Raw genomic sequence first — 23,889 nt, 5'->3', positions numbered from 1 at the left:
AAAGCTACATACTTATTGTGTAAATGACCAAGTGAAGTTGGACTTATTTTTACGTAATTAATTTCTCTATCTTAAGAGTTAAGGCTTAAGAGATTATCACATGCACTCTATACTAAAACAAGTTTGTAAACCGGCCTAACAAGATATCAGCTCAACCGATTATTACTCATTACATCTACATTTATTGAATAATACTCCATATGGAAATGGAAATCAGTACTTCATTTTCAAAGGGGGACCTTCCAGAGCCACTCTGACCGCGGCCCCCAATAAATTATTTGATTAAATAGTTATTGAACTTGAATAACCTAATGTACTTATAAAAAATATTGGGACATGGTGATATATTTTGAGCAAGAGGTTAAAGGCTCAAATCTCGACCCCTTTAATATTTTTGACCAAAATCCGCTACTATTATCATTTTGGACAGAGGGAGTAAACAAATTGTTAGATAATATGAAACTCCTTGGATTGGAGTGCTTCCATTGATGCATATATATAGTGTTACAAAGGTGAGTCCTAATCACGTTAGGAAAACTCGAAAGATATTTACAGAATATTCACCAAACTATATACTTCGCTACAGAATAATATCTAGAATATTTATCATATTTTATCACACTCACCGCAGTCATAGCGGGAGGAGAACGGACGCTGAGACTGGATCTGAACTCCAAAAATAGTTGTCGATGGAGGCCTTTCGTGAAGATATGTCTGCAAACTAATAACGAGATGGAACGTGCAAGACCCGTACATGCCCCAACGCCACCTTTTCTCGAACGAAATGAATGTCCATTTCGATGTGCTTGGTGCATTGGTGCTGTACGGGATTATGAGATACATAAATTGCACTGACATTATCACAATAAACAACAGTGGCCTGCTGGTGAGGACAATGTACCTCCAAAAGAAGATTATGAACTAACATGCCTCGGCAACAACATTAGCGACGCCTCGATATTCTGCCTCTGCACTGGATTTAGAAAGAGTAGGTTGACGCTTAGACGACCAGGAAATGAGATTGTCCCCAAGAAAGCAACAATAACCCGAGGTCGAACAACGAGTGTCTAGGCACCCGCCCCAATCTGCATCAGTATAAGTGATCAAGTGCATGGATGATAAGGATATAAATGTATCCCATGATCAGTGGAGCCCTGAATATAACGCGGAATGCGTTTCAATGCATCATAATGAGCCTCTTTGGGATCATGCATGAATAAACACACTTGCTGAACTGCATAACCTATATCAAGGCGAGTAAAAGTGAGGTACCGTAATGCACCTGCAAGACTACGATAGAGTGTTGGATCATGAAATTTAGGTCTTGTCTCTGCACTAAGCTTGGATTGAGTATCAACTGGAGTCGCCGCAGGTTTACAACTAGCCATGCCCGCGCGTTCTAAAATTTCCTATGCATATTTCTGCTGAGACAAAAACAGATATGAAGGAGTACGAGTAACAGCAATGCCCAAAAAATAATTGAGAGGACCTAAATCAGTCATTGGAAATCCAGTACGTAAGTGAGAAATACGGTCACGCAACAGATTTGAAGATGTAACCAACACAATATCATCAACATATAATAGCAAATATGCCATGTCTTTCCCATGTTGGAAAATGAATAAATAATTGTCACTTTTAGCAATGACAAACCCCATCTGCAAGAGATAGTTAACAAACCGTTGATACCAAGCCCTTGGAGCCTGTTTTAAACCAAATAGAGCCTTGAAACCTCTTGTCAACAAACAGATCACCATGCAAAAAAGGCATTTTTCACATCAAGTTGGTGAATAGACCACTTACGAGCCATAGCCAAACTCAAAATTGCGCGTATAGTGGCCGGTTTAACAACTGGACTGAAGGTTTCATCACAATCAACACCTTCCACCCGAGACCTGCCATCACAAACTAATCGAGCTTTGTGTCTTTCAAGAGCACCATTAGCATTCAATTTATGACGAAACAACCACATATATTTAACAATGTTCACCCCCGCAGGCATAGGAACCAAATCCCATGTCTCTGGTTCAATTAAAGCGTTATATTCATCACGCATTGCAACATTCCAATTTGGGTCGGAAAGGGCTTGTTTGTGATTTTTGGAAAGCGGGGAACGGATGATGGCGGATAGATCGAATTTTGGGTTTGGTTTAACTATTCCGTGCTTAGACCTGGTTTGCATTTGAGGTGATAATCGCGGTGGTCTAGTTGGAATAATTGGTGTGAGGCCGCGAAGTGGGGTGGTGTTTATGTGGATGAGGTGCCTGGAGAATGGATTAGGTTGATTAGCGAAATGGGGTTGTTGGGCTGATTTGGGAGATTTGGACTAGGTGGAGTTGTTGGGCCGCTAGATTTCCAACAGGTACTGGGTTAGTGGGGTTAGCCTGCTGGGCTACTTTCTGGCCCGCTGGAATTCCAGCGCCTGTTGGGCCTAGGGTTAGCAGTGAATGCCGCAACCCACTTGTGGCTTGCTGAGCTGCGCCACAGCTCCCTTGTGGAGTGGGCTGGTTGGTTGGACGCATAGTGGATTGCATAAAAATGTGATGTTTCAAGATTGGTACGTGATGGGTCATCCGAAGCTAGAAAATCATAATTATTCGATTGAAACTTAGTGATATTTTTAAGTGGAAGAGTATGTTCATCGAAAGTGACATGGCGAGAGATTATGATTTTATGAGTGGTGATATCCATACAGCTATAGCCCCTATGGCCGGAAGGATAGCCTAAGAAAACACGGGGTGGAGCGAGGTGCAAGCTTATGAGGCATGGTTGTTGATAAGTTCGAGAAACAAAGACACCCAAAGACTCTAAGATGATTATAGGACGGGACAACCCCAAAAAAAGCTTGAGTCAGAGTGATTTGATTGAGAGTTTTGGTAGGAAGAATATTTAGGAGATAAGTGGTCGTTTCTAAGGCATGATGCCAAAAAGACGGTGGAAGAGAAGCATGAAACAATAGAGTACGCTTAACATTATTAAGAGTACGATTCATGCGTTCGGCTTTGCCATTTTGAGAAGATGTGTGAGGACAAGAGAATCGAAAAACCAATCCATTTTTGACACAAAATAATTTAAACGGGTCATTATCAAATTAACGACCATGATCACTTTGAAAAGATTTAATAGGACGTTCAAATTGAGTTAGAACATATTGTCGAAAATTAAGAAAGGTTTGAAAAGCTTGAGACTTATAAACAAGAGGAATAGTCCACACATAATGAGTATAATCATCCAATAGAACTAGATAATATTTGTGACCTTTATCACTACGAATAGGAGAAGTCCACAAATCGGCATGAATAATGTCAAAGCAGAAAAAGTAGTACTATTGGAATTATGAAAAGGCAAGCGAGTATATTTTCTTAATTGACAACCTACGCAAAAGGTGGAGTCGTGCTCCTTATTACGATCAATCAAATTTTTACTTCTAAGAAAATTAAAAATGGGTGCCCCGGGATGTCCCAAGCGGTTGTGCCACATGGATGGAGACAAGGTTGTGAGAGAAGTGGTTAGACAAGTTGTCGGTGCTATGGTCACAGGATAAAGGTCCCCGGTACTATTGCATCTGGTTATTAGATTCCCTGTTCGTAGATCCTTCACAGAAAAACCATTAGTATCAAACTCTATTAACACGGAATTATCAAAAGTAAACTTTCTAACAGAAATTAAATTTTTGATAATTTGGGGAGCTAAGTAAACATCACGCAAGAAAAGAGATTTATTAGCAATAGTGGAATGACGATAACCCGTAATTGGAATGCATTGACCGTTATCCACTTGAATATAATTAGATGTGCTTAAATTAAAAAGGGGTAAGAGTTTACCGGCATTATTTGTCATGTGGGAAGTTGCTCCGGAATCCATGTACCAAAACGGATCGTAATTGGGGAAACTCATTGTTGCAAACGCATTTCCAAGCTCGGTTGGAGTCATTGTCGAACCATACTCCGATCCATGAGAAGAGTAAGGTGCTTGGGACTGTTGTGGAGGCCCAAAGAAATAGGCCTGCTGAGGCCTTTGTTGCTGTGTCGGGTAGAGGGGTCGTGGGCTAGCCCATTGCTGAGGATGTGGGAATGGTGCCTGACCCCATTGTAGGGAGGCTTGCTGGGCCTGATTAGTTGGGCCATTCCATTGCTGAGGTGTGCCTCATTGTGGAGCTTGTTGTTGTGATTACTGCTGCTACTATGGCGAACCTAGGCCAGGACCCTTGCCTCGACCTCGGCCGCCACCCTGACCGGCTGGTGCCGCCTGTTACTGTTGTGGGGCCGTCGAACTTGTAGTGTTGCCGGAGACAAAAGATGATGCTTGTAATGATGAGTCATTGGCTTGCCTTGACTCCTCAAGTAACAATCGTGACCTCGCTATTTCGAATGAAGGCAACGGGGTAGTTTGTTGTATCATTGCAGCAACAGCATCAAAATCTGTTCACTAGCCCCGAAACTAGTCGAATTACGAGTTTTTGCTCCGACACGGGTTGATCAACATTAGCTAGTTGATCCTTCAAGTTCTTTAATTCTCGACAATAAGAAGAGATGTCAGAGAATTTTGACAGGTGCAATTAATTAAATTGGTTTTCCAGATAAACCGTCCTAGTAGTTTTATTATCTTGAAAAATTTCCTTAGGTTTATTCCAAACTTGTTGTGATGTATCCCCTTTGCACAAAATTGTTTCTAGCAAATCAGTAGAAATAGTACCATAAATCCAATTCTTGACAACGGAATCAAGCCTTTTCCACTTAGCGTCGGATAGGTCTGCAGGACATGTTGTTTTTGGGTCACTATGATCACGAACATCAAAGGCATGAGCATGACACTCAAATAATTCAACCCAATTGGAATATTGAACTTTTTCACGATCAAGAATTAGAGGAATTGCATTCTTAATGTTACTAACACCAAGAGCCGGATGAAAGACTGACGATTCACCTTCCTCGACCATGGTGATTGGCGGCAAAGGTGTTAGGGACGGCTAAGGGTAAACGGCTAAGGTAAAAGAAAAAAATATCGGTAAAGGAAAAAATTACGGAAGCTAGGATTGGATCTTAAACCTAAGCTGTGAGCCTGTGATACCATGTTAGATAATATGAAACTCCTTGGATTAGAGTGTTTCCATTGATGCATATATATAGGGTTACAAAGGTGAGTCCTAATCACGTTAGGAAAACTCGAAAGATATTTACAGAATATTCACCAAATTATATCCTTCGTTATAGAATAATATCTAGAATATTAATCATATTCTATCACAAATTTCACCCAAAATAATCTGATTTTACAAATATTACCATATACCAAGTATACAACTAGTTGGTATGATACAGGAGCCAAAGAGTGTGGATATCGATATTGATATCAACAAGGATTGCATAAGATATTGGCGACTAAGGAAGAAAATTATAGAGGATATAGTCTAATTACAAAGATTCTGGTTGGCTTTGTTATTAACAAGCAAATAAATCAATAAATAAATCAAGATTATGCTTAATTAATCATAGTATATACCAAGGTAAAGTCCTAAAGTATAGGTCATCAAAAGCCTAACACTACCAACCACTACTTTACTTACCATCATTCCGAAAATTCTAGAAAGACAAAAGATGCCCTTAATTCTGGATTTAACATTTAGTGCAAAAAACAGTGCAATAAAAGTGGCCCCATTTACAAAATAAAGTACCCATTTGTAAAAGTAGGCAATTCGGCATCATGCTCCTTATCTTAAGCATTTTTCAAAGTTGACACCTTAAAAAAAAAAAAAAAAAAAACTAAATTATAATAAAATTAAAAATAAAAAACAGTTAAAATGAGGACAAAAAAATGCGACCGACTAAAACTAAAATAACAAACTAAAATTTGGAAAAAGCATCTTAGGTTGATTGTTTATGCAAGAAAAACTTGGCCTTGCCTTGCCTTAAACGAACTTCTTTTTTTAAGCAACCCAAAAACCAATCTTTTTCATATCTTTGAAGATGGTCCAAAGAAAGGTGGGAAATAATAAATTTGGTATCCAACCTTATAATAACATCATTAAAACAGAGAAAATACAGGTTTACACAAAACCCTCTCTTCAAAACCACCATGATGCTAATATGAGTAAAGGGGCTGATATGAATGGAATAAAGATGAAGAAATCTCGGTCGATCGAGGTTGGATTCCGATCCTCGAAAAGCAACCACGATGTGTTTCGTCGTCCTGGAAAACAACCCTCTCTTGGGTCATCAACCTCCAAAACACAATCATCAAGTAAGTCTTCTGATACTTCTCCAAATTATATGAAGAGTACACGTAGTTATGAGGCAAGAAAGGAGGAAAAACTGCAGAAGGTAGCAAAAACATTGAGCAGAACATCTAGTTATAAAATAGTAAGGACTTTATCAAAGGTCCCCTGCTTTAAGCACTGTGCAAGAACAACAACCTGTTCATCAACCCTGAAAGACTCAAAGTTTCCTCGTTACCTTAAACTCAAGCCAGGGGCTACTGAAGCTGAAGGAAGATCAGTACCAAGAGTCTGCTCATATAACCATTGTTCCCTCAATGGTGATCACCATAAACCTGCGCCTCCTCTGAAGCGTTTCATGTCTACAAGACGGAGGCTGCTGAAGACTCAGAAGGTTGATACACCGAAGGTTCTTTCCCCTCGTAAAGCTAAGCTTTCTGAGTGTAAGGGGAAAGGAGTACGGGAGCAAAAGGAGGATTTCTTTGTCGAAATTTATGTCTCAGACAGAGGGGTTGATACGCCAGTGTCTCAGAGTTTATCAGATGGACCATGTTCTGAGATTGATCAAAGTGAAGAACCTAATTTTTCAAACTTGAATTTCTGTCCTAAAGATGAAGATTATCCACCGATAACTGTTCAGAGTTACCAAGAGATTGAGAGCTCTCCCAGTGTCAGTTTGGATGAGTTTAGCTGTGGAAACTCTGACATAGAGTGGGAACAGGAGCAAACTTGTGCCAATGACAACTGTGAAATTTACGCTCAGAGCGATTGCAGTTATGATGACAATAAATCTGATTTTGAGACAGGCAGTTGCCATGGCGGGTACTTGGAGACATGTCATGAATACCCACCGTATTTTCATGATGAAATTGTGGAGTACCTATGTTTCAGTGATGCTGATTCTTTACCAGATAGCAAGTCTGCCAAGACAGGTACTCTCTCTGTTTGATCATAATGGTTTAATCTTGACATATAAGTTCACAGTTTGTTACAATACTAGTTTTATTTGGAGCATGAAAATAATAGTAAGATTTATCTTATAAAATTTGAGATTAATGCCAAGTTCTTTGGAGTATAGGGTTACATTGCATTCTTATGAAAGTAAGCTTTCTAAGATCATAAAAGTGTATTTTAGACAATCAATCAGAATGAAGGAGTAATTTTTAGCCCGCACTTTAGATAATGTCAAGTTCTGTTCATTTAGTGAAATTGATGTGGGTTGATAGTTGCAGCAGCTTGACTTATTGACATTTGATTCAGGTGAAAGGAACATAGAAGAGCCACTTATGGTCGAAGAAAAGGATGAAATGAATTCTGGAGCAAACAATGAGGTAGCTGTGGAGGATTCTACCTTGGCAGATGAAGCAACTGAACTTATCAAAGAGGTAGCTGAGTCCACTAATACAAAAGGCGAAATTATCACTGACCTCATCAAAGAAATTACAGAGGCTCAAAACGAAGGGCTTGCTTTATACCAGGAACCAGTTGAAACAGAGGGTGACCAATGTGAAAAATCAGTTGAAGACTACACTATTGAAGATTTCAGAGAAGAAAATGCTGCTGACTCTGTCATGGAAGAAAGAGAGCCAATTGAAGAAATTACAGACATGCCACAAATAACCGAAAAATTAGAAACCACTGATGCAAAGGAGGGAATTAGCACGGCCAATAATGATGATCAAGACGGTACAGATCACAGTGGTAATGTTGCAGCCCTTGCAGGAAAGAAAGCGAATGAAGCCACAGCTGAGAATTGTTTCAGTACAAGATCAGAAAAAAATGAAGATGAAAATGATTCAAGTGAGCTTGAATCAAATGAGAATGATGTTGAACGAGATAAAGCATCAGGAACGGAAAACAGTAACAGGATAGAAGCAACCAGCAAATGCATTTCCAACAACAGAGAATCTGATGGCAACCAGGAGCTCGACAGCTGTAACAAATTAAAGAGAGGGATGAGATCCATGAAAGGAGATGAAGATGATGAAGAGAGACAATTCAATCCAAGAGGGCCAAATTTTCTTGATGTTGAACCTGATCCAGAAGCAGAGAAAGTGGATCTGAGACACCAAGAGATGGATGACAGGAGAAATGCAGAGGAGTGGATGCTTGATCATGCACTACAGAAGACAGTCAACCAACTCACTCCTGCTCGAAAGAGGAAGGTCGCATTACTAGTTGAAGCCTATGAAACTGTACTACCAGTAGCAAAGGATGAGTCCACGAGGAAAAATTCATCGGAATCTGACCATGAAAGGCCAATTCAAGCATGCAGCTAAATCCATCCTTATTGACATTCCTCCAGCTAGTTTATGATGTGTAAATTCTACCATCCACTAATTTAACCTCCATATAGATTAGTAAGCAGGTGATCTGCTGCTCAGCTGTCTGGCAAAAGGCCAACCAGAATATTAAGCAGTATAACTTTTCATGTACTGTTATGATTTACCTGACAACTTAAATGAAATAAACGCAAGTTTCCTGTAGAAAAGTATAATTGTAATGGGGTTTGTGTGAAAGATGTGTTGCATTTCTGTGATTTCTAATCCTTCCTTCTAGGCATCTCATGTACTCGTTCTCTCTCTGTTTATTGTTCATTGTTCTGATTCTATAGATAATGCATACTGGCACTTAGTAGTCTGATTACAATGGAACTGCAGAAACCACTCGACTACAGTGCCGATATTCAATATAAAAACAGTCAACTGTTCCATCTCGACTTGATTTGATATAGATTTCTAAAATAACTCCTCAACAAGCTACTTAAAGAATTAGTTGGTCAGACCAACCACCCCCACAACCCCCAAAATATAGTTGTTACTTGTCCTATCTTTCTTAATTAAGGACATTGACATTATTTCAGGAAAATAAAAGCCTTTGTATACAATAATTCAGTCATTTACTCATTCCTAATCAAGCAATCAATGCATGTATATGCATCTCAAGAAATATATTCATAAACAATTACTATTTCAAATAAATTTGACATTTTACAGAAGATTAAATGAGGAAATGTAGCAGCACACTGGCACCATGAAAACAATTTGTGGAAGGCTTTTCTATTGTCATATATTAGAAATAATATGGAAAATTCATTCCCTTCTATTAATATGGACATTTCCACTACAACAAAAAATGCTGACAAAATTGCGTCCTTAAAAACCAGTACAAGGTATAATGCAGCTACAACTCTACAACCTTAAGACCTCTGAGTTTATTTAATTCCAATTGCAAATCAACCATGGGGGATTCTCTTAACAGTAAGTCCAGCTTCTCAAAGTAACTCTCCAGGTCACTCTGTTGGGAAACAGTTGGATGGGAGATTGAGGATTCAGACTCAGCAATATTCCTTCTTTCTGCTGATTTTCCTTGCTGGATATAATCATGAAAGAGCTTCAATGCATCTTGTGTTCCAATAGAATCCACAGCCACAAACAAGTTTTGAAACTCTTTTCCCTTATCTTCAGTTTCAAGAAGTTTCAGCTTCAGCTCATTCGGGATATGAGCTAAGGCACTACAACAAGGTTGCAGAATAAAGAAAGGAACTAAAAAGAATTCTAATTACCAGAAAAAAATACTTCATTGCTTAACATTGTCTTTTCAGGTTAAGCCCACATTGTAACGAGTTGTTAGTCATTGGATTGGCATTAATGGTTTCTTGAACTGAAGAACATTCTTGTGACAGATAATATGGAATATGACAATTCAAGTGGACAGAGAATCAGGAAAGATAGCTTTTAAGATATTTAAGGGACCAAATGACTCATAAAAACCATCACCAAAAATAGAAAGGTACCATAAAACTCATAGTTACCTAGATGCTCTTTACCTGGTAACACCCCTAACAATGCCCCACTTGTTACCAATCATCACGGAATCCTTGAAACCCTGATTAAAACCCTCTTGTGCAGCAACATTTTTCCCAGCTGATAAACCATCCCGATATCCAGCCTAGCAAATCATTAGAAAGAACTTCACTCAGCTAGATACAAGTGGTGTAGAGAGAAATAGAGGAAAACAAGACAAATCAAGATATTAAAAAATAAATTCAACAAATTTAACAAATCAACTCTTACGTTGTAGAATTCCTCACGTCTCCTTTTCCCTTCTCTATCCAAATAAAAAGCTTCATCTGTTTCCTCATCACAGTCAGTCAACCAAACTCCATCATCTGATAAGCAACCTCCATGAGATTCTGAAATTCGCAAGCAAAACATCAATCATCCTTAGCTCTTAGATTCCAACTAGATCAATTCAAGAAAAACGCCAGTCAATAACAACACCACATTAACAATTTACAAGTCTCTTTATGCACAATTGCCTATCTGATTTGAACATTTTGGTTCAGCTTTTTACAGACTTTTGCCCACGCAAATCTTGAATTTCAAAGAACAAAAGAGACTAGTTCCTTATTATTAGCATGAATCCGTTACAAAGGTATAAAGATCCACACATTGCTCAATGCAAGGAAACAACTATTTATAATACACCTTAGCTTGCATAAACCATCTTTACCTATACCTCAACTCATAACTCTCTCTAAGAGCCTACTTCAGTAAAGCTGAAGGAAACAATCTAGTCTCACCCCTGAAACTATCATCCTCCATGGAAAATGAATCTCTTGCCCACTAATTATAGACTAAATTGTTTGCAACACAATAGAAGAATGGGAGTCTTGAACAATGTTATATAGCCGAGAATCTACCTCATCTTGGACTATCATGTTTTGAATCAGAAGTAAGAAAGATCCATCAAGTTCATTAAGTGAGCAAACCCATGCGATTACCAATTTCTCATACACTTATCTAAGAACAGACGACACAAAATCTAAACAACTTTGGTTAATTTTACACTTTGCACACCCATAGTTTCCTTAATAAGAAAATGAAACACCTCAGTATATGTAGGATTATCAGAACTCCACTTACTATCAGTGGCCAATAATTCACCAGCTTCAGCATCATCTGAAACAGGCGTGTCTACCAAAGATGATGCCGTAACAGCTACTCCCTGATCCTCCTCCATGTCAGCTATTCAATTCATACATAGAAAGATGAATCAAAATTTAAGGAAATATAAAGGATGCAAAAGAGACTGATGTTCAAACTAATTTATCAATAGCAGTGACATTTAAAAGTTCATATGTAAATAGCAATCGAGCAATTGATTGCAGCGATTGTTATATACACTCAAGTGCAATGTGCATCAATGGGTATTCTTTCTGCTCAATTTGACGATAATGGCTCATTAATCATCAAATGAGCGAAATAAATAACCTTGAGTGCACCTTGCACCCGGTGTATGTAACAAATTTCACATTTATAACCTTGAATCATTTAAGAGTAGTCCTCTGGTGTTCTATATCAGTTCTACAAAATTCCTCAATCCCGTTCAAGAACTCGGGTTGAGTTCGATTTTCAACATACATCCAATCACGATTCATTTCTAACTACAAATTATAGAAAAAGCAAGCATATAATTATTAGAACATGGGAATATAATTGTATTCAGTTTATGAAAACTACTTGGTGAATTGAGATTAGTAAAATAATTTTTACCAGAACCAAATAAGCGATATACTAGAAGATAAGAAATCTGCAACAAAACAAATGAACACCAAAAAAGCAAAGCAAACATTTTGTTTATACTATGATCTCTTCATCTTGTAAGTCAACCAAAATCCACCATATTTTTTATTTTAACAAAAAGCAGCAGACAATGGTAAGTGTTAGGAGAAGATCGAAATGAAGCTCAAATTATTTTTGGGGAAATTATATACCAATTGTCAAAAGCACAGCCTAGTGCACCTATATTTTGGAACTTGCATACTCAACAAGTTTATGTTATAAACTAGCAAAGCTGGACCAGAAATTTTAGGAAGAAGAAAATTCTTAATTTATACTCTGGAATTACAAACAATGAAAATACATTAAGCTTAAGGGTTCATTCTCTTCTCAGATAACTAAATAATTCACCCAACAATATTCTTCATTCTTTTCCCCTCCAAATTTCTTTCTAATGTTTCTAGAACTAAAAATTTCTTTGCTTTCTCTCTAATTACCAGGCACATTATAATTTATTTAGAACTGCATTCTAGATTTCTAGCTATAATTAGAGAAGGTCTGTTTCGTAGAAAAATTCTCTGCTATAAACAGCTACATTCCTGCCTCACATATTTATAGAGAAATTCTCTGCGATAAACAGTTGGATTCCTGCCTTACAGAGAAATTCTACGAACAAAACAAAATAAGAAAGCTAGACATCTCTTAAACACTAATATTCTAGCACACATTTACACACGCTTCAAGGAGAAAAACAGCAGAGAATCTATGTCTGACGTACTCAGTTAGTGTACCCCAATTAGAACCTTTATCTATTAAACCTTAATCAAAATAAATGTTCACACCAGCAGTCATAAATCCTTGAAACTGAATTCAGATCAAATAAAGACAATAACATATGAAATAGCAGACCTAGCATCAAATAGAATTCTAGAGTATATCATATTCATACATAATCTTAGGGTATTCGACTTTAATACAAAGGAATTCCATTAGCAAAATTAAGCGAATGTAAACCTAAAATCGGCAGCACACAATAACACCACAAAGTCAACCACATCTCCTAATTAAATCGAAATTAATCAACCACCACAAGATCGACCACATCTCCTAATTAAATTGAAATTAATCAGCCACAACAACACCACAAGGTCGAGCACAACCGTTTTAATTAAATCGAAATTCTTCATGAAACCTAATTTTCTTGGTTTTTAATCATCCAATTTGATTTGAAATTAATCAGCACAAAATTCAATTCGAACATTAGGGCTATTATTGAATTAAGAAAGGGAAAGTTACAAGAACCCTAATTCGAAAAACTACATACCTTTAAACCTCGATATAGAACCCCTTTTGCTGAACACAAATTCGAAAAAACCAAAGCAATTCTGAAGGAGGGCGAGTTGGAGCGAAGGAGAAACTGTATGTAGGAGGAAGAAGCTGCGGAGGAGTTTTGCCCGGAAGCTAAGCCGCGCGAAATTAAATTTGACCGAAAGTGAAAAAAAAAAAAAAAAAATTAAGTTCTGTGTGTTTGTTTGCTCTAATAAAAGTTAAATAAAAATAACAGGAAGTAGTAACTAGCGAGGTAAATATTGGGTGTTGTTCGCATTTTACTAGGTGACGTTCACATTTTTTACATGAATTTTCTAAATTGTCCTCCGTATATAAATACTCGATAAACTAAGTTAGGGCTTTACGAGACATTTCCCATCTCATAAAATCACTCTTTGACACTTTCTCTCTCTAAAACCTTCCAAAAAATCTGAAATTTTCAAAAAAAAAATCAGAATTTTTTTTTTTTTAAAAAAAAAACCAAAATAGTTGAAGGTTACTCAAACACAAGCAAATCTAGCAATCAAACGTAATCCGACAATGGCAGACCGACGGAGAATTAGGTTGACGTTTGGTGGTCGTGGTGGCGGCGTTAGCGGCGGCGAGCCGGTGAGGTTTTTTTTTTAAAAAAAAAAATTGAATTTTGAAAAAAAAAAATCTGGACAAGGGGACTTCCACCCAGAAATTCCGGAAGTCGAGGGGAACATCCAGAAATTTCAGGCGGAAGTGGGGTTTCCGCCTGAAATTTCCGGAAGTACCCCTGGACTTCCGGATTTTCTGGGCGAAAGTGCTGTTTCCAGGTTTTTTTTTTTTTTCTATTTTTCCCATTTTTTTTTTTTTGGTTTTTGTGTTTTTCTGTTTTTCCCCCTATTTTTTTTGTTTTCTGTTTTTCCTTTGTTTTTTAATTTATGTTTTTTTTTTGTCCTCGATTTTGTTGATTTGGTGCATGTTTGAATTTGAAAATATTTGTGTCCTTCATTTGTGGCATTAAAATAATTTTTTTTCTTGATTTAGTTTTGCAATAGTTATTGTTATGTAATTTTGTTGATTTAGTTTAACAATAATTATAGTTTAGCAATAATTCTTGATTTTATTTTAATAAGTTTGTTGTTGCTATGTATTGTTATTGTTATGTAAATTTGGTTTGGTTTGTATTGGTTTTTGCTGCTGTTGTTGTTATGTATTATGGTTGTTTACTTAAATTGTTGTTATTGTTATTGTAATTGTTTTTTTTATTGGGTTGTCGTTGTTGCGTTTTAATTTTGGCAATTTGTGGTTAATTATAGTTTTGATTTGGTCTGTTATTGTGTTGAAATTATTTGTAGTGTGTTAGTGTGTTGTTATTGTTAGTAGTGTATTAGTATTGTAAGAATAATATTATTGTTATTATTAGTAATGTTGTTATTATTGTTTATTTGATTTGATTTATTATAGTTTTGATTTGATTTTTTTAACTATGAATTATTATTGAAATATGATTCTGTACTTATTTATTTAATGCAGATTGAGGGTTCTGGTCCTCGTCATGCAAGATCAAGACGTTTAAATGCGTCTATTAGGAGGGAGTTAGGTGGTGCAGGACCTTCACATGCACCGTTTCAGCATGAGCAGCAGTATGGGACTGCTGGTGCTTGGTCGGGGGAGCACCAGTCACAGGGGAGCGCCCCCATGTATTCGTCTACTGGAGTGCCTTCATCAGACGATGAGGATGAAGATCGAGGAAGTCAATCTGCTGGAGATGCACAGTACGACCCTCAGGATTACCGTACTGTGTATAGGGGTGACCATGGGAGATATGTTAGTAGTAGTGAACCAGGTTAAGCTTTTACCAGCTCGTCAGAGTCATTGGTGGTGCAGGAGCCGATGCCAGGTGGGCCTGAGGATGGTACCGTTATTCCTAGTTTTGGGGGTCACGTGTCTGCCTACATATGGGGTGGGCAGGAGCGAAACGTGCTGCGGTGTTTGAGCAGGACACATTTGTGTTCTGAATTGGTTAACTGGCGCGCTCGTCTTCCGCAGGAGCACCTGGAACCGATTGATGGCAGTGGTCTATCTCATTTACCCGGGATCATGTTCCGGCGATTTGACTGGCCCTTAATTTCTGCTTTGTTGAGAGATGGCAGCCAGACACGAACACGTTTCACATGCCTTTTGGGGAGATCACGATCATGCTGCATGATGTGTATCATATTCTAGGGCTTCGTGTCGACGGTTCCATGGTTTCCACTACTCCTAGCACGGACGTTTTACGGGACACGTGCTCGATTGCCTTGGATATGACTGAGGAAGAGCTGAATGAGAAGTGCGGTACCAAAACCGTATGGCAGATTAGTGGGGTCCTGACTGAGAGGATAGTGGAGTCGACCTTGGAGGTGCAGAGGCCCTTCAGTTTCCATTACAGGGCGTACCTGTGGTTAGTACTCGGCGGTTGTTTGTTTTTGGACAAGAGTGGAAACCGTACTCATCTTTCCTTCCTCAACGAGCTGTTTGTTGAGGATGTTCAGATTAGTGAGTACTCTTGGGGTTCTGCTGTGCTAGCATACATGTACCGGCAGTTGGGTACAGCATCACGAAGAGATGCTGATTCTATCGCTGGCTGCCTTACGCTTCTGCAGGCGTGGATCTACGAGTACTTTCCGTGTTTCCGGCCTCAGCAGCGGACCTTGACTAGAGAGCTTGCTATTCCTCGTGCGTCCGCCTGGGATGTTGGATCGGGGTGCCCTAACAAGAGCATGGAGCGCCTTCTCGCTTTTCGGGCTAGGTTGGATCATTTGACTGACAATGAAGTTAACTGGCTACCGTACGGAGTTGATCCAGCACGACGCGTGCCTGCTACTCTTTTCATTGGCTGCATCCAGTATCGTAGCATCATTGAGCCATACATGCCTGATCGAGTGGTTTGGCAACTTGGATACGTCCAGGGCATTCCACCAGCCATTATCAGGCCTGAGAAGGCTAAGAGACCGACGAACTTGAAGATGTATCGGGTTGACTTTCCGCCAGAGATGACATCTGTGATGTGGACTCGGTTTGTCCCTGGTATGTCTTTTAGTGTCGTGGTAGGTGCCCTCAGCAGACTTGGTGGTGGTGCTCCTACGGTCGGTCCTGGTTACATGCAGTGGCTGTACCGATTTTCTCATCCACGTGTTTCTCCAGTTGCGTCATCACATGAGAGTCGCACACTGCCAGAGAGAACTAACACGGATTACGTAAGTAGTTGTATTTTTTGGTATAATTTAATAAGTTGTTATTTTAATAAGTTGTTTTTAATATGTTGTTTTTTTAATATGTTGTTTTTAATATGTTGTTTTTTTAATATGTTGTTTTTTTAATATGTTGTTTTTAATATGTTGTTTTTTTTAAAAAAAAAACTTGTGATTTATTTAATATGTTGTTTTTTATTGAAGTGGATGGGTCGGTCTATGGAGGTCATCAACAGGACCCTGGAGGAGTATCCGAGCCTATCGCGTGATACAAGAAAGCAATGGCTGAGGCGCTACGAGCTGATTGGAGGGCGATGATGGGGTTGTGAACTTGCTGTTTTTTATTTTTATTTCCCTTGTACGCATTTCGTTTATGTACTATTTATTCGTCATGTACTTTAAGTATTGAACAACTGTTTTGGTGGTTTTGTAGAAATTTTGTTTAATTAAGTTCAATTCGATGCAAATTACATAACGACAACTGTTTAACATAAATGAAAGTACAACAACATGTTCACTATCTAATTAAGGCATCCCACATGTTCCTTCTAGCTTCGTAACGCTGATCCCAACCGTCAACACTTGGGTCGTGTGCTCGGTCCACCAACCTGCAATCGGGGGAAGTGGCGAATCTGGTGCAAGTTCAATACAAATAAAATGTGAGCCTCCAACTGTAGCGATGACAAACTCTCGCTCTGGTGCTGTGACCCCCCTTCTTGCCCGCAACGGCAATATCGTGAGGCATGGGTAGTAGCAAGTTGGTGTTTGGGCTACACCAAGAATAATAACCGCTGCGTTGAACCAAGTCGCAATAGGAAATAAATCTTTTATTGCAACCATCCAATGACGGGAATCAACCGCCCCACTGTCCCATCGAATACACTGCACATTGATCTCAAGTCTTCCAAGCCCATAAATCCTCTCATATAGGGCTCGATAACCGAGGACCTCAATCGCTATGTCTCTCGAGCGTCATACCATCGGCCTTGATCATCGAAGAAGAACTCGGCCACACAACGAAACCCACAGTTCCCATCGCCAATGAACTCCTTCCATCCTGTGATGTAAGGCAACATCGGCCCTGGAAGCGAGTGTCAATAACGACTTTAGCTAATGTCGTTTACATCTCCTGCACAAATGTAGGTTTCAGTTAATAGTTTAGTGAACACTGATTTATGTGAAAAATACAACACTCAATCGTACCTGTTTGTCGTGTGCCGCGTTCAGTGTGTTGGCGTTTTACATGTTCAAAATAAGAACGATCACGTCTTGTATCATTGTTTCTTGGTCGACCACGAACCCGGTGGTTTACAGCAGGCTCTCTGAGATCAGAATGATCCGTATGCAACTCCTCTTCAATGATGCGAGACACGTTTCGAAGAACAGCAGGATCACTACCGATTACCTCCTCCATCAGAGAACGAAAATGTGCGGCATCCTCGGTCGAGTCATTTCCAGGCACCGTCCCAACATCTCCAGAACCAATAACCAAGGTCCTCCAAAACGGGTGAATTTGCCTTATGTACAATCCTGTCCTAGCAGCTAGCGAATCATGTATCTGGCATGCACAGGGCAACCCGTGGGTCACACGCATTGCACATCCACATCGTTCGTGCACTTAATAACTCAGCTCCCTCATCCTCCTTGTCTCCTCATCGAGAACCTTTAAACAATGTTGGGACACCTTCCCGTTTATACGTGACAGTGGCAACTGTCGGTACTTTTGACCTATCTTCGACCTAGAAGCCTCCAAACCATTACGAATTGCGATGATTTGATTACCAATGTGGCTATGAACTCGAGCCCATACGGTATCCAAAGAACCTGCACATTACAAAGAAAAATCGTTATGATTTGTAACTGAAATTCCTAAATAAAAGTACATACATGAAGTACAATAAGCAAACACCAAACCTTTCGAGGAATCAAATCACATCTTCACGGCCGAATGTTGGCTCTCAACTCTGCAAGTGCTGGTGTTGCCATAATGTAGAACTTGGTTTGTCCAAAATGTCACAAACTTCGTTTTATGACAAAGCCATGTGTTCTCTACATATTGTATCACTGCTGGAAAACTTGCCCACTTATCTTTCATGTTTTCTATAGCGGCCTCATAATCTTCCTCGGTTGCAGCGTCCATGATACGTTTCCATTTTCCGTTTTTGAAAGACGCACCGATTTTCTTGCTTTTGAACATAGCAGTGACCCGAGCCTCCACATCTTTGTTAATGTGCCATCGACAAAGTAAGTGCGAGGTTCCTGGAAACACTTCCCTCAATGCAGCACATAGCCCAAGCTCACGGTCTGTCAAGAAAACCGACGGCTCCTTATCATACCCAATCACGTCTCTCAACCTCTGCAAAACCCATCGATAGCTTGCTGTGCTCTCGTTGCGCATGAACACGTAAGCGATAAGAAAATTCTGATTTGTCGGTGTCACACTAACTATCTCAAAGAACGGCATCCCGTATCGGTTAGTCTTGTAAGTGGAATCCATACCGATCACATAGGGGTACGTCCGTAGGATGTCTACCATGACTGGATGCGCCATAAAGGCGTGCTGTAAAACGCCTTCATCATCGGACATGACCCAGTAAACATACTGACTCTGTCTCGCCAAATGTAGAAATTGCTGAACAACTCCTCTCCTATCAGACATCTCCTCTCTGAAGTCATTCCGGCAGTTGTAGATGTGTCTGATGTTTGGATGATCAGCAGGAAATTGCTCCGCAATAGTCGCCATGATGTTACGCGGTGCAACATTAGACTTCATCATGTCACGCACAACCTGCTTCGCATTCGGGCTCAACCCACTAATTTTACGATGACCCTCTAGATACGCAATCATTGGATGGTTGTGGGTTCCAGTTACATCATCTTTCGCCCGGATAAACCAAGTATTGGTGACAAACTCTTAACATATCTTGATGTAGAAAGGACAACCAATGCCCTTGGTTTTGGTGTCCTTCCGAATTGCGTTCTCAAGATCTCTCGGCTTACTCCTGCGTCCCCGGTCACATCTTAAATATCGAACTGGTCGACCATCCCTCTGTTTGTTGAAAGACGATTTCACCAAAATAAATCCCAAATTTATTGCAACAGCATCCGCCCATGTAACTGCATCGTCAAACGTTAGAAAAACCGTGTCTGTCACAAAATGTGCACTGTAATTCACAACGTCACCGTCGTCTTCAACCTCCGAATTCTATCAAAATAACAACACAAACAAATAAAACACGCAAGGATTAGTATTTTAAATTTAACAATAATAATAAAAATAATAATACAAATAATCATAATAATAATAAAAATAACAATAATAACAATAATAATATTAATAGTATTAATAGTAATAATAATAATAACAATAACAATAACAATAACAATAACAATAACAATAACAATAACAATAACAATAACAATAACAATAACAATAACAATAACAATAAACAATAACAATAACAATAATAATAACAATAACAATAATAATACTAATAATAATAACAACAATAACTACGTAACATTAACAAATAATAACTAATATAATAATAATAACAACAATAGTAATAATAATAGTAGTAATAATATTAATAATAATCATAATCATAACAAAAATTTACAAAATTAACAAAACTAATATTAATAACCATAATAATAATAATAATAATAATAATAATAATAAAAAAAAAAAATAACAATTACGTAAAAAAAAAAAAACAAAAAAAAGGACATCCGCCCTTTATTTTTTGAAGTCTGGGTGGGGATCCGCCCAAAATTTCCGGATCTCCCCATTACACCCGGAAATTTCAGGCGGATGTACACATCCGGATGAAATTTCCGGATGTAATGGGGGACATCCGAAAATTTTGGGCGGATCCCCCCAGACTTCCGGAAAAAAAGGGCGGATGTCCTATTTACAAAAAAAAAAATTCCGAAATACTTACAGATTCTTCCGACGAACCCTCCGGCGTGTGAACGTTTTCGTCGTCCATCGTAAAACACCACTCCGTACACTTTCCTTTTCTGCCCCGGGATTTTTAAATTCCATGGGATTACCGTACAATGGTGGAACCGGGAATTTTTAAAGCTCGGGATTTTTTTAACACAAGTGGTGGGCTCGGTAATGTTTTTAATGTTGTCGGTAACTAAAGTTACCCATGGTGGACCCTTAAATAGATAAAATACCCACAAGGGCAAAAATGTTATTTCAATTAAAAATGTGAACGTCACCCTGTAATTTGCGAACGACGAATAGCAGTTCAGTATATATTTGGTCAAAGTCTTTATTTGTAATTGGCATTTATTTAGTCAGTTACTAATAAGACTTCAAACAATGATAAATCACATGTTAGTAACTTACATTTATTATGTCGATTATTAATGTCATAAAATTAGTAACTGGCATTATCTAAGTCGGTTACTATTGATGCTTTAGTAACTAGCATAACATTAAGAGGAGTGTAGCGTAACACGGTAGAAGCGAAAAGATCAAAAACTAAAAATAAAAAATAAAAAAAAAGTGTCGGATCGACCCCGGTCCGGTCTTCATGTCAAGAAATTACATTTCTCATCTTCAGTTCTGTTTAATCCGGTTTGAAGCATCTTAAAATCGATTTTGGACCGGATTGGACTTCATCTAAAGTTAGATTTGACAATCCTGACCCAACTCATGACCCAAATTAACCCAAAAGCATCGACCAAAAAATGACCCAACACCCGATATTGACCTAACCTGACCCATACCCGACTTGAAAATGGAGTTGACCCGATCCTAACCTAACACCCGAACATACCTAACCCGGAGTTGACCTGACCCGAATTATTTGACCCGAACAAACCCAATACCCGAAATTGACCTGAACTACTCGAAATGTCCCGACTAAAATTATCTTATAATTAAACTAAAAATGTCGGTTGTCATAAACAACTCAAATTGTTCATATTCAACCGTAGCCAACCTTATAAACCGAATTGATAATTCTTATTATAACAATAACAAAATATAAAATTATTGATTTGAACTTGATCCAGAAATGAAACAACCTGAACATGACCCAACTTGATTTTGACCCGACTCGAACATACTCAACCTAAAAATGGTCTGACCCGAACATACCTGACCCGAATTGAATTGACTCGACCCGATGTCGTATCTGACCTGAGTCATACCCGAAACCCGAAATGACCTGACCCGACCCGAACGCTAATTGACCCGACCCGAACGACCCATTTGCCAGGTTTATCTAAAGTTATGAATAAAAATCTCTTTAATGTTTTAACTTTCCCTTTAATATGTACGTATATTCCCCCTCTGTCCTAGAATAACCGAGATTTTTTTTTACTATTCACAAATTAGCTTTGACTATACTCCTAGTATTTTATTAACATAATAACAACATATTATATCATTAAATATGTTGTTAGATAGGTATTGATATATACACACACACACACATATATATATATATATATATATATATATATATATATATATATATATGTGTATATGTATATGTATATATATATATATGTATGTTACGTATGTATGTATGTATATATTTTTTTTTATAATCTTCATTAATGTTTACTTATGTTAATATAGGGTCAAATGAGTGCATCGACATCTGTGCTAAGTTTAATTTGTCAATATTCTGGGACAAAGAGAGTACTAGTATATATTTTTTTTTTAAGAAAAGTGATTACATTCAAAATAGACGACATTAAATAATCATTTTTCTTAGAATTTTTTTTAACAAAACATTATATATGAATATTTTAAATTTTAAATTATTGAAAACATCACTAAAACCAGTCCAATTTTATGGACTGATATCGGTCTGGTTTGATCAGTCCATGCAAACTGGTCTAAACTCCATTTATTATATGAATATTAACCTTTAAATTTTCAATATTCAGATAATTTTTGTAGTCTCTAACTTGTAATAGGTAGTTACCCTATTATATTATGGAGTCAAATTAAACATCCCGAGTAGTGGTGGTTTTTCTTTGTCCTACTTAGATGCAAGAAATTTCCCACGTAAAAGTTTCTTGGGCATTTGAGTTTCCTTATGTTTTGTCTGCAAAATTTAGCCTTAGTAACAAAATATTATACCATTCACCTAGGGCTAACGGCTAAGCAAAATTATCTGAAAAAAGAAACATGATTATATGACTACATGATTATATGACTATATGAGTACATTGCAAAAAAAAAAAAAAAACAAAAAAAAAAAAAAAAAAAAAAAACAAAACAATAAAAGGCCCCAATGATGTAGCTTTATATTATTATTAGTAGCTGTTAATCATGTGTTGCATGTGATTACATTCGGACAAGATAATACTTTGTGACTTTCGCATTTCAAACAATATCGTGCATTCAAATGTTATCTAGCTTCATTGATTTTTTTAGTTTATTTTAAGTAACTACATTCATCAACTACGGTTGGCTTTGTTTCGATAATTGCCCCTTATTGAATTATTAAACGTATTGGGAAATAATATGAAAGAATAGAAGTTTTAGTCAACTATATATTATCGTTTTCATTATTTAAGACCATAGAGAAATAAACTAAGTTATTCTTTCCAAAAAAATGAAATAAATTAAATAATGAGATTAAGATTAATAGAAATTGTAATTAATTAAGTAGTGTTAACTTAGAAAAGTATTGAACACCAAATAAAAATAAAAATAAAAATAAAAAAAATAAAAAAAAAAAGAAAGAAAGAAAAGTATTGCAATATAATTAAGTTAATTTCTTTTTGTTAATCTAGTCTCTTTCATTTGCTCATATATAAAGTTTACTAATGCATAAGCTGTATCATTTTATTTTAGTAGTGGTAAAAGTTAAACTTAATGAGCAAAGTATTCAATATATTAAAATATTGCGATACTATCTAAGTTAAAATTAACTTAAATATTGCAATACTTTTTTTAAGCTAAAACTTAATTCATAGATCTAGAATTATATTCTCAATAATATTATTTCATTAATCTCATCTCTTTCATTTGCTCATACATAATTCAATATAATCGATACTTGTAATTTTAATTTAATTTCATTATTATTTGTTATAAGATTTAGATTAATAAAAATTAAGTTTTTCCCTAGTAAAATGTATTGTGTTTTATGTAAGAATTATTATTAATATATAACTACATAAGTTACTTTAAGACTTGTTTTGTTCACTTAATTTTCGCTAATTTCAGGTTTAATGATTAAGTTTAGTTTAAGAAAATAAGTCCTGATAAGCGTTATCCCATTCAAATTACAACTAATAAGGTAATAAGATCTAATAAGTTCAGATAAGTTTAGTTAGATTCTCTCAAGTGAATACAACACCCCCTAAAAATGCATTACAGAGGTGTAGCTAAAATTGCCAATAATGATATAGTTACCTTGTGCTACTAAATTGGACCCTTAATTCAATTTATTTTTTTATTTATTTATTTTTTTTATTTATTTTTTTTAATTTTTTTTAATGATAGACATGATTTTATTAACAACAAAACTTTACTAAATTAACTATTTTATGATAAAAACGAAGATTAGAATTGGAATAGTAGGATTATCACAAATCC

General features: G+C 37.2%; 6 protein-coding genes across 6 annotated transcripts; 2 read left to right on the top strand and 4 right to left on the bottom strand.

The window, feature by feature from the left end:
* Positions 1-4,558: 4,558 nt before the first annotated feature.
* On the bottom strand, positions 4,559-4,939 carry LOC110738310. Its single transcript, XM_021918674.1, has one exon. The coding sequence runs from the start codon at positions 4,937-4,939 to the stop codon at positions 4,559-4,561; it is 381 nt and encodes a 126-aa protein (XP_021774366.1).
* An 874-nt stretch (positions 4,940-5,813) lies between these two features.
* LOC110738348 (RNA polymerase-associated protein LEO1-like) lies at positions 5,814-8,760 on the top strand. The gene is made up of 2 exons (XM_021918720.1): positions 5,814-7,146; positions 7,475-8,760. Exons 1-2 carry the CDS (start codon positions 5,967-5,969, stop codon positions 8,491-8,493), a joined length of 2,199 nt encoding a protein of 732 aa, XP_021774412.1. The 5' UTR covers positions 5,814-5,966; the 3' UTR covers positions 8,494-8,760.
* A 389-nt stretch (positions 8,761-9,149) lies between these two features.
* LOC110738349 lies at positions 9,150-13,325 on the bottom strand. Its single transcript, XM_021918721.1, has 5 exons — positions 13,103-13,325; positions 11,143-11,244; positions 10,291-10,409; positions 10,044-10,165; positions 9,150-9,728 (listed from the first exon to the last, which is right to left on the bottom strand). Exons 2-5 carry the CDS (start codon positions 11,237-11,239, stop codon positions 9,398-9,400), a joined length of 669 nt encoding a protein of 222 aa, XP_021774413.1. The 5' UTR covers positions 11,240-11,244; positions 13,103-13,325; the 3' UTR covers positions 9,150-9,397.
* Positions 13,326-15,275: 1,950 nt separating this feature from the next.
* Positions 15,276-16,890, top strand: LOC110738309 (protein MAIN-LIKE 1-like). Its single transcript, XM_021918673.1, has 2 exons — positions 15,276-16,316; positions 16,515-16,890. The coding sequence occupies exons 1-2, from the start codon at positions 15,276-15,278 to the stop codon at positions 16,626-16,628; spliced, it is 1,155 nt and encodes a 384-aa protein (XP_021774365.1). The 3' UTR covers positions 16,629-16,890.
* Positions 16,891-17,928: 1,038 nt separating this feature from the next.
* Positions 17,929-19,158, bottom strand: LOC110738308 (protein FAR1-RELATED SEQUENCE 5-like). Its single transcript, XM_021918672.1, has 2 exons — positions 18,387-19,158; positions 17,929-18,134 (listed from the first exon to the last, which is right to left on the bottom strand). The coding sequence occupies exons 1-2, from the start codon at positions 19,156-19,158 to the stop codon at positions 17,929-17,931; spliced, it is 978 nt and encodes a 325-aa protein (XP_021774364.1).
* A 66-nt stretch (positions 19,159-19,224) lies between these two features.
* LOC110738307 lies at positions 19,225-20,302 on the bottom strand. Its single transcript, XM_021918671.1, has 2 exons — positions 20,255-20,302; positions 19,225-19,515 (listed from the first exon to the last, which is right to left on the bottom strand). Exons 1-2 carry the CDS (start codon positions 20,300-20,302, stop codon positions 19,225-19,227), a joined length of 339 nt encoding a protein of 112 aa, XP_021774363.1.
* Between the last annotated feature and the right edge of the window lie 3,587 nt (positions 20,303-23,889).

Source organism: Chenopodium quinoa, unplaced genomic scaffold, assembly GCF_001683475.1.
Source record: "Chenopodium quinoa cultivar QQ74 unplaced genomic scaffold, ASM168347v1, whole genome shotgun sequence".
In the NCBI taxonomy this organism is placed as follows: domain Eukaryota; kingdom Viridiplantae; phylum Streptophyta; class Magnoliopsida; order Caryophyllales; family Amaranthaceae; genus Chenopodium; species Chenopodium quinoa.
This window is presented reverse-complemented; position numbering and strand designations above follow the sequence as displayed.

Excerpts from the sequence above, each read along its gene's own strand:
- LOC110738310 (XM_021918674.1), bottom strand. The coding sequence starts at position 4,939 with ATGGTCGAGGAAGGTGAATCGTCAGTCTTTCATCCGGCTCTTGGTGTT.
- LOC110738348 (XM_021918720.1), top strand. The coding sequence starts at position 5,967 with ATGGTCCAAAGAAAGGTGGGAAATAATAAATTTGGTATCCAACCTTAT. Across the intron at positions 7,147-7,474 it reads TAGCAAGTCTGCCAAGACAG|GTGAAAGGAACATAGAAGAG; the intron begins GTACTCTCTCTG and ends CATTTGATTCAG.
- LOC110738349 (XM_021918721.1), bottom strand. The coding sequence starts at position 11,239 with ATGGAGGAGGATCAGGGAGTAGCTGTTACGGCATCATCTTTGGTAGAC. Across the intron at positions 10,166-10,290 it reads GACGTGAGGAATTCTACAAC|GCTGGATATCGGGATGGTTT; the intron begins GTAAGAGTTGAT and ends ATGATTTGCTAG. Across the intron at positions 9,729-10,043 it reads ATTGTTAGGGGTGTTACCAG|TGCCTTAGCTCATATCCCGA; the intron begins GTAAAGAGCATC and ends ACCTTGTTGTAG.
- LOC110738309 (XM_021918673.1), top strand. The coding sequence starts at position 15,276 with ATGCTGCATGATGTGTATCATATTCTAGGGCTTCGTGTCGACGGTTCC. Across the intron at positions 16,317-16,514 it reads AGAGAACTAACACGGATTAC|TGGATGGGTCGGTCTATGGA; the intron begins GTAAGTAGTTGT and ends TTTTTATTGAAG.
- LOC110738308 (XM_021918672.1), bottom strand. The coding sequence starts at position 19,158 with ATGATTGCGTATCTAGAGGGTCATCGTAAAATTAGTGGGTTGAGCCCG. Across the intron at positions 18,135-18,386 it reads CATGAAAGATAAGTGGGCAA|GTTCTTTGGATACCGTATGG; the intron begins GTTTTCCAGCAG and ends TGTAATGTGCAG.
- LOC110738307 (XM_021918671.1), bottom strand. The coding sequence starts at position 20,302 with ATGGACGACGAAAACGTTCACACGCCGGAGGGTTCGTCGGAAGAATCT. Across the intron at positions 19,516-20,254 it reads AGGGTTCGTCGGAAGAATCT|AATTCGGAGGTTGAAGACGA; the intron begins GTAAGTATTTCG and ends TTATTTTGATAG.